Source organism: Aedes aegypti, chromosome 3 (genome assembly GCF_002204515.2).
Source record: "Aedes aegypti strain LVP_AGWG chromosome 3, AaegL5.0 Primary Assembly, whole genome shotgun sequence".
NCBI classification, from domain to species: Eukaryota; Metazoa; Arthropoda; class Insecta; order Diptera; family Culicidae; genus Aedes; species Aedes aegypti.
The window spans coordinates 255,483,088-255,492,409 of record NC_035109.1 but is presented as its reverse complement, the minus strand read 5'-3'; the positions used below and the strand labels follow the sequence as shown (position 1 = coordinate 255,492,409).

The following is a 9,322-nucleotide window of genomic DNA, read 5'->3' as shown; positions in this document are numbered from 1 at the left end:
AGATAAACTAAAAAACTCGAATATTAGCTTAGCTTAGACTGACTACACATATCAATGGTTGCTATTCCGTGATTGACCGAAGTCAGTGAAAATGCACAAAGAATCAACTAGAAGTTCGGCTGGGATTGGCCATAATCTTCTTCAGTGTGCATAATTCAGTGCCTCTATTTATACATGGTCAATAACGGCGCCGGCCACGTCCTTGCAGTCAGGTGGGATTGAGGGAAGGAATGTTAGTGTGTAATCTTTGCTATTTGGAGACCGTGTTTGCCTCTGCATCTCCACAAAGGTTACTGGGAGGGATGTTTGTTAATGGGAAGGATCGTTGGGTCACAGGATTCACTTTGATAAGCGATTAGACCATGATAAATAATTATTTGTGAGATATAAACATACTTATATGTAAATATAATATTTTCATTTGATATGAACAACATCTATGTAGAGAAAAAATATGCCGACACTTGATGTGACGAACGTTTCAAAGTTTGTTGAATAAAGTGAACCTTTTGGAAGTCTACACTTGAAGTGTCGAACCATTCAAAGTTTTTTTTTAATTACAAAAATAAAGGTAAAAAGAAGAAAGTGTTTTGAAAAAAAAAAATTAGACATAAATAATTTATGAATCAGAGTTTATGTCGACACTCACAGTGACGAACCATTCATATTTTTTTGAAAAATCATATTTACGTCTCACCGTTGTAACGATTAAGGGTGCAATCATACATATTTTATAGATTAGAAACAGTAGCATAAAACAAGCTCACCAATTGATCCGTCATCCTTGAGCAGCAACAATCCTCTTTGAACTTCACTCGTTTAATAGGCTATATAAAAGCACTCAGAGAAAATAGGCGTGCAACCCGTGAGGGGAAACAACTGACGACTGCTCGGGCTTTCTTGACGCACTGCCCAGGAGCAAGCGTCAACGTCGGAAGATCAAAAAGAACTAATCGAAAGCGGCACTTTTTCACTTTACTCGATCGACGCGCGACATGGTTGATCCTTCCCTCATCGCCGGCCCCCGCAAGAGCAAGCGTCAAGGTCGGAAGATCAAACACAACTCCATGCCATGGAATCGGAAGACCACACACTACAAACGCGAATCTCTTTTCGCACTCGCGCCACGCGGATCGAAAACAATTGGTCTTGATTCCATCGCTCGCCCTGCAAGAGCATGCCATGGAATCGGAAGACCACACACTACAAACGCGAATCTCTTTTCGCACTCGCGCCACGCGGACCGAAAACAATTGGTCTTGATTCCATCGCTCGCCTTGCAAGAGCATGCTATGGAATCGAAAGACCACACACTACAAACGCGAATCTCTTTTCGCACTCGCGCCACGCGGACCGAAAACAATTGGTCTTGATTCCATCGCTCACCCTGCAAGAGCATGCTATGGAATCGAAAGACCACACACTACTCGATAAACTAAAAAACTCGAATATTATTGGAAAAACATTGACTCCAAAATTAATAAACCATTTTCGTATGTAATAAACTGAAAATTGCAACGTTTTAGGACTTATAATCCAGTAACACTTGTTGTCTTATATAATATTGTAAGGACGAATTACAAAACAAGCATAAAACACACAAAAAACAGTGCAAACCAACACTGAAAATAAGACATTTTATTTATTTCTCCCCTCTGACTTGATTTTGAAGGGGGGGGGGGGGGTGACAAAAGTAAAATTTAAAATTTGTTCCGGCCTAATAAGTCATCAAAGATTTGAAGTACTTGAGCATTCCATCAGATTGGAGCTTCTCAAATTGATATCTGAGCTGCGCCAGATGATGTCATGAGTATTAGCATCACTGTCCACAATCAGCAGAAAGCCTTTTCATAGGCAGTGTACGATAAGTCGTTTGAAATCATCCGTTGGGGATGGTTCATCATGTGGTAAATACACCACAAAACAAAAGACGTATTTCTTATTGAAGTCACCAATAGAAATATCAATTGTGACAGCACGTACATCTCTGGTTGTTAACTCAGAAATGAGTGTAACAACGATAACGCTATTTCCGAGCGCGCATGCACGAAGCCTGATACTCGAGTTTGCCATTTCATGTTTCTGATTGTAGCAATAAACTAGGTCCACAATGTTCCCCTAGAACTAGCGCCACTTGAGCTGTACCATTTTGCATGTGTCTACAAAGATTAATCGTTGCTGATATTTTATGCTGAAGATTGATCTAAGCTATCTTAACCGTAGCCACTACCCAAACTAGGCAGGATATGAATCATCCCACCCTTATTTAGCCTCAGGCTTGAGACTGAACAATGGCACTACACTTTTTATATTAAATTCAAAGGGAGGGATTATTAGAGAAGTCGAGCACTCGAAACTGAAGAAGTCTGTAAGTCGCAGACGAAATAGGCCTATCTGTCAAGATAAGCAGCACATACCGTTTTGATTCATATTACGGACAGCTTCAAATTCCGGACACTCTCGTTTGTATGGGAAACATTTCACACGAAATGTTTCAATTTTCGCCGTCCAAAAGTTCTCATTTTCGAGGCTCGTTTTATTAGGTTTTTTCCATGAATATCATTGCAAATTTATAATGCCCAACTACCTTAGACGTCTTTTAAGTGGTTGAACGATTTCAATTGATGATTTGACTGTTCCATCAATGATTATCATGAGCTGTCCGTAATTCGAATCAAAGCGTCCGGAATATGAGGCAAAAGTGAGAGAGCGTCCGGAATAAGAATCGTGAAAAGGCCACACGTTTTGATTTATTTAAATGTATTCAAGTTGCGGACGCGTATTCTTCACCCACTATCCGAAAGTTAAGGGCTTCCGACGCTCGATAACGCTAAAAAATCATACAGAATGATTTATTTTGTATGGTCCAAGCTCGGTTATACTTCACTGAGGCCTTAAGTGTCCGTAATATGAATCAAAACGGTATTAGAGTTTAAAGGTACCTGCTCGCCTTACTAGTGATTTTAGTATTTTTTTTTTTTGTAAAAAGTGAAGTGTTAAAGTTCAATTTGTAGTTTTGAAGAATGGCAGCCGATTATCTCGGAGAAACACAAGGTCACCAGCACCATTGCTCCGGGTAGCACAGTAAGGGCGTATACTGTAGAGGACGCCATGGTACTCCACAAGCTCCGTTTGCGGTTAGGTTTTATTTCGACCCCCCTAACCATTCATTCTTAGGCACGGTAAACTTAAAGCCGCATGAATTGGGGGTCACCTGTGAGGTGGTTTTTTATCACCGGAACAGGCAGTCCGTAGTAATAATTCTTAGCCAATGGATCATTAAAATAACCAAAACGGCCGCTATGGAAAGCATAGATAGCGCCACCGTAGCCTTGTGTGTTTGACAGAACAGCAATGATGTCACAATGTTAAATCCCATATACAGTGGCGCTTTGTTTTGATGCGGTGAGCACTTGCAAAAACTACCTTCAATGCTCCATTGAAACAACCGCTACTGACACTACGCGGCTATCTAGGCAGATCGGAAAAAAGAAGTTAACATTGATGATTAACTCCTGACGTGACCAAACAGCCCAGAAAAATAAATTTTACACACAATATATACTAACAGAAGTTGCTTTTATATTAAAGTTTTATGTTTTCTTTGTTGTTTCATTGAATTTAATAGGTTGGATTCGACAATAATAGGGTCCTAAAATGTTTAACGAAATCTTGTTTTTATTCAATAACACGAAAGAGCATGTTACTGCAATTACTTTAGCAATTTTTCCCGCTCAAATAACGACTATATCATATTTAAACTTTAATTCAAAAATTGGGTCCATAAATGAACCTTGACACTTCTGATCACACCTTCGCTTAGTGGACAAAAACAACACCGGGGTTTTAGTTTTAACACTAGGGCTGTTCCTATCTGACATTTCGGAAGGGACACGGAAAACAAAATACACCCAAAATTTAAGTTTAAGCCAAGCTTGGTTTAAACTGCCAACCCTAGGGGTGTGACAAAATCCAACAAAAACAAAAAATATGATTTTTGGGCTTAAACAAACGAAAAACATTAAAAATTGAGTAAACATGTGTTTTTGGCCTAAACTTAAGCGTTTGGCACTAAAATTGGGCCAGGACTTTAGGACCCTATTGATTTATAACTCTGTGGTCATGATGTACTTTTTAGAAACATGTAAACCCCAGTTGTGATACGTTTTCAAGAAATATTCATTTTAAGGTTTAGGAGTTCTAGTTTTATTTCTTTGATATTGTCACAGAATGATCACGATTTGCGATCAGTCCAATGATGGGCCACTTAGCCTAAAATTGTAAAAAAGATACAGCATATTGTACAATGGTACTTTCTTTCCTGCACGTGTAAGTTGGATATTCAGCTGTTAAGAAAGTTTAATTACTGCTTCAACAAATATTATTATTCAGTATCCAGCATTAGTTTAACCATATTGTTATGTGTATCTGCAGATTTCCTATCAAATTGATACAGCAATGTGAATAAATTATTTGTACATTTTAACACCGAAAACTCGAGCTAGCTCCTGTTGTCTGTCGGCGCGGCACAGAGCACAGCACACTACGTTTGGATCGCAGCAAGCTATGTGTGGCCATTCACAGCGCTGCAATTGGTTGCTCCAATGCTGACCTACTGGACAGGAAATGAGACAAGCCTGTCCTTGTAAACATTTGTAGAAAGATAGACAGCTTGCTGGATTTCGTATATGAATTGGATTCAAAGGGTCGTCTATGGTTGGGCAACCACTATCTGGGCGGCAGTCCAGAACAGGACACGGGTTAGGCCAGCACGGGTCAGTTGGATCCGGGAATGGTTCACATGGAATGTTCTTGTCACAGCATGCATAATTGGGCCATTCGCATCTTAGTAGTTTTTCGCTGAAATGTTCTCCCGCACGACACTGCATCAGACAGGCTTGACCATTGGAACACTTGTAGAATCTTGTACAATCATTTTCATGGGGTAGAAGCGTTGGATTCATGGGGTCGTCATTCAAAGGACATCTGGGATTATCAGTGCACTGCGTCACACAGGGAAGGCATACGTTGTCATCAGGAGTTGTACTTGGCGTTGCTATAGTTGTTGTTGTTGTCGTTGTTGTAGTTGTAGTTGTAGTTGGTACTGGACCCGGAGTGGGACATTGCTCTGGACAAGGTGTGCAGGGGATATTCTTATCACAGCAAGCAACATGAGGCCATTCACAACGACTGAGGTTTTCACTCCAGTGCAGCCCAGCAGGACAACTCATCTCGCAGGCATTACCACCACTACATTTGTAAAATTTTCCACAATCCGCATGTGGCAATTTAATGGGATTCATTGGATCTTGTGCAACTTGACATCTAGAATCCGGATTACACGGCCCAGGTGGGCAAATACCACATTCCTGAGTTAATACTTGGCCAATGATGGCAAGTATCACCACTGATATGTACATTTTGATTTACACTATTCGTTGAGATAGCCTCACTTGGGATGGTCGATGATGGAAGATATAGAACGCTACTAAAAAAGAAATTTGATCTACGGCTCGTTTTATACATCCAGTGTTCTCTGTGTTATTGAGTTAATCATCAATCACTCGGCTGTCAAGATTCAAAATCAAGTTCATGTTCATAGATTGTAGTGCAAAACCTAGAATGATATCATTTTTTGATAATGAGGCTGGAATCAGTTCTAGCTTTTCCTGGAAGTAATACAGTGATGTTTGGAATAATAGAAACACGAAACACGAGTCACTTTTCATCAACGATTTTTTTTTAAGAATCTGCAGAAAAGTAAGATATATACAAGTTGTTAGAAACAATGATAGTTTTGATCAATTAAAATTTTACTAATCATAAGTCCAAAAATTTTAAATCACATATTAGGAAGAACTTTTATCCACTGAATATTTAAACATAACAAAAATATATAAAATGTTGCAACAAGTGTTTGGCACTATCAGGCTATCAGCCGCGTATATCTGCATTTTTTTTGTACCGTAAAACGGGGTATCTTGATCAGCGGGGTAACATTGATGCACATGGTATGCTTCATAAAAAATTCTAAAAAACCTTTTTCGGTGAAACATTTACATTCATAAGCTCATAGGGCTTTAAAAAAATGAGTTGTGTTCATGCCTGTTTTTTAAGTTTTTGAAACAATGATTTACTCGATTATGAACAACCTTGCGGAAGATTCATGCTTAACATGTGTTCTGCAACTTATATAAGTAAGGAAACCATAGCACAGGAAAATCTCCTATGAAATTTTACAAAATAACATGACCTTCACCTGTTAAATTTGTCCTTTCAAGCAAACAAGCTTGAAGCTTGTCAAAGTTGAACATTTTGTATGAAAATCGACATGCACTACCAGTATTCCGAACAGCACTGTATATTATTCAATGACGTAGAATAAATTTTATCTTGTGCACTATGGAATGACGTTATCTTCTGAACCTTCAAAATTTACTGTAAATTTTTATCTTTTATCACGTGATAAGAAGGTACCGTAAAACGGGGTAACTTTGATAGTTTTTTCGAAGAAAACTTGAATATTTATGCAAGATGTTTCAAAGAAATATAATTTATATTTTTAAAACAAGTACTGACATCCTAGCTATCGATTGCAGTTGATCAGTGAATCACTGCAGTTGATAGATTGTCGAAAGATTTATTTTGAATGGATATATAATTTTTCATATAATCGAAAGTCGGTTTACTGTTTTGGGGTTACTTTGATAGTGGAGTGAGTATCACTCGAACAAAATTGAGTAAATTTCGTAACATTTGTAGGGCGTTGCATACCTCTAGGCGTTTAACGTAATATGGTAATTTCTGACTTAGATTGCAAAAATGGTCCCAGTTTGTAAAAATGCTTTTCGCTAAGAGGTTTGAGGCCATATTCAAGTTCTATGATAACTAGACTGTCAAAGATAAGTGACCAACTATTCAAAACTACATCAAATAGTGATCGTAGAACAGATTGTTTGTAACCGTTTCGAAATTGCTAAAGTGGCATCAATTTTTAATATTCGTATATTAAGTCTGAAATGTTCTCGATTCAAATGAAAACAGCTCTGACAAGAAGTGTTTAACTAATATTCTCTACTTTTGCATTTGTTTTGCTTAACTGATTAACACATATTATCTTTTTCCGTTTAGTATGTGATGGGTAACGCACTATCAAAGTTACCCGCATTATCAAAGATACCCCGTTTTACGGTATACATTAGAGTGTCTTCAAATATTAGTGACGTCATGACAGTTTGTCGTTGTTCAAATTTTGACAATAACGTCACTCTTATTTAAAAACACTCTAGTATACATGTACATTTTGGCTCGAAATGTGTAGTGCTCCACATCGCTCATTATATTCTAGAGCATCAAAATAATGAATGCGCTTCTCAAGCTCATTTGGATGAACATAGAGAAGCATTTCAAAATTTATTTGCGAGTTATTATGAGAGCAGCAGGTGGACGTAATATTGTTTCCTCTGTTCCTTCGAGGGATAGTATTGTGCATATGTATAAGGCTATATCAGCTTCCTCATTCCAACAACAAGAAGAAAATTAAATTAAGTTTTTGGTTTGTTGTTTTCATATGGAAACGGTTTCCGTATTTAAACAAATTCCATACACGTTATAATCCATACGGTTAGAGGCACTATAACTTTATTGAAGGTCGGATGCCTCATAGATATGATGTTTACCAGAGTGGAGTCAATGCCAAAATTGGAACAGCGGCAAACTGTCATTTCCATACAAATCCGCGTTCCAATTGAGCTGGAGACCTGTCAAAATTGGAACATGACGTCACTCTTGTTTACAGGCACTCTGATGTTTACCACATAAGCATAAGCATAAGCATAGATGACCGTACAATTCGTAGTTGCTACTCCGTGATTGACCAGAACAATCGAAGTTGCACAGGGAATTAATGAATGGGGCTTGGGATTAGCTTACACACTCAATCTCAGTTTGGCTGTTCGGTAATTTTTTTTTACGGTTTTTGAACCGTAAATTATGAAAATTACTGAATTTTCAGCTGTTCTGCTTTTAATCACTGATATTCAGCAACATATTTTTCATTTTACTGAAATCGGTAATTGTCGTTACTGATAGTTCAGCTATTTTGAAGCTTTACCGTACAGGCACAGTAAAATAATAAAGTCAGCAAAATGCTAGTACCGACTTTCAGTATAGATAAATTGTTAGCTGAGAATTTCAGTAAAACAAAAAGAAAACAAATCCTCATGCGGGTCATTGTCAAATAACAACTCTAGCAGCAGAAATAATTGTAAAGATGATGAGCTCCAGCTTAAAAAAGACATAAATTTATCGCGGGTTTTTCTTGTGCTCTCTTTGAATCGTAAGTAATCGAATATTGGCAACTTGTTATTATAAATATCGGATCTAATTCCATATATTTCGATTATCCAAGACAAATTTAGACAATGGAACTTATACTACGGTACATACAATCATATTGAGGTTAGGCTGCATTGTTTCCGGAAACATCCCAAAGAAGATGGCCTCATATTAAGCAGTCACGGAAAACCAATTTGTTTTTTGGAGACAAAGTATTTGTTGCCAATTTTTGATTATTAAAATTTTTAATTTCAAACAAACTACTCTAATTCATGATTACATTTTTGAAATCTTGAAAATTGTTTGAGAGGGAAAGTCCCGGATTGGAATTGATGAGAATGATTCGGTTTTAATAAAGTAGCATTGCATACAAAAAATGGGAAGGATCGGGAGGGCCCTACTCTTGAAACTGAAAAACTCAGCAAACAAAAGTAAACAAAATATTTACCGAGAAACCCAGTAATACATGTACACCAATCATTACTGACTAAATCGTTATTTTTGACAACTGGAATAGCTTTTAGATTTACGGAGTTTTCGGTACATATCAGAATTACTGAGTTAACTTTGCTGTTCAAAAACCCAGTTAAATTTTACCGACTTCGGTAATAAAATCTTAGTGTGTACCATTCTTCAATGTGCACAAATCGAGAGCTCAAATTTTAAAAGTCAATAACGGCGCCGGCCACGTCCTTACGGTCATCGGGGAAGGGAAGGAATGTTAGTGTGACTACCGTTGTTACTAGAGACCGAGATCACCTCTGCATCTCCACGGTTGTCATGGAAAGGATATTGGGTTAGTGGGTAAGGTATAGATCTGGGAGTCACCAATCGTAGGTGATGCGATCCATGATATAATTACGCCTAACCGAATTCGCGAAATAATTCGATAATCGCATTGTACGCCGGACAAGTGTTCATCGCTCGCCCTCGCAAGAGCAAGCGATGCGATCAATAGATCAAACACAATCCGTCACTTTTCACT

General features: G+C 37.9%; 1 protein-coding gene across 1 annotated transcript; it reads right to left on the bottom strand.

Moving 5' to 3' along the window:
• Window positions 1-4,182: 4,182 nt before the first annotated feature.
• Window positions 4,183-5,503, bottom strand: LOC5569536 (probable chitinase 10). Its single transcript, XM_001652798.2, has one exon. The coding sequence runs from the start codon at window positions 5,418-5,420 to the stop codon at window positions 4,470-4,472; it is 951 nt and encodes a 316-aa protein (XP_001652848.2). The 5' UTR covers window positions 5,421-5,503; the 3' UTR covers window positions 4,183-4,469.
• Between the last annotated feature and the right edge of the window lie 3,819 nt (window positions 5,504-9,322).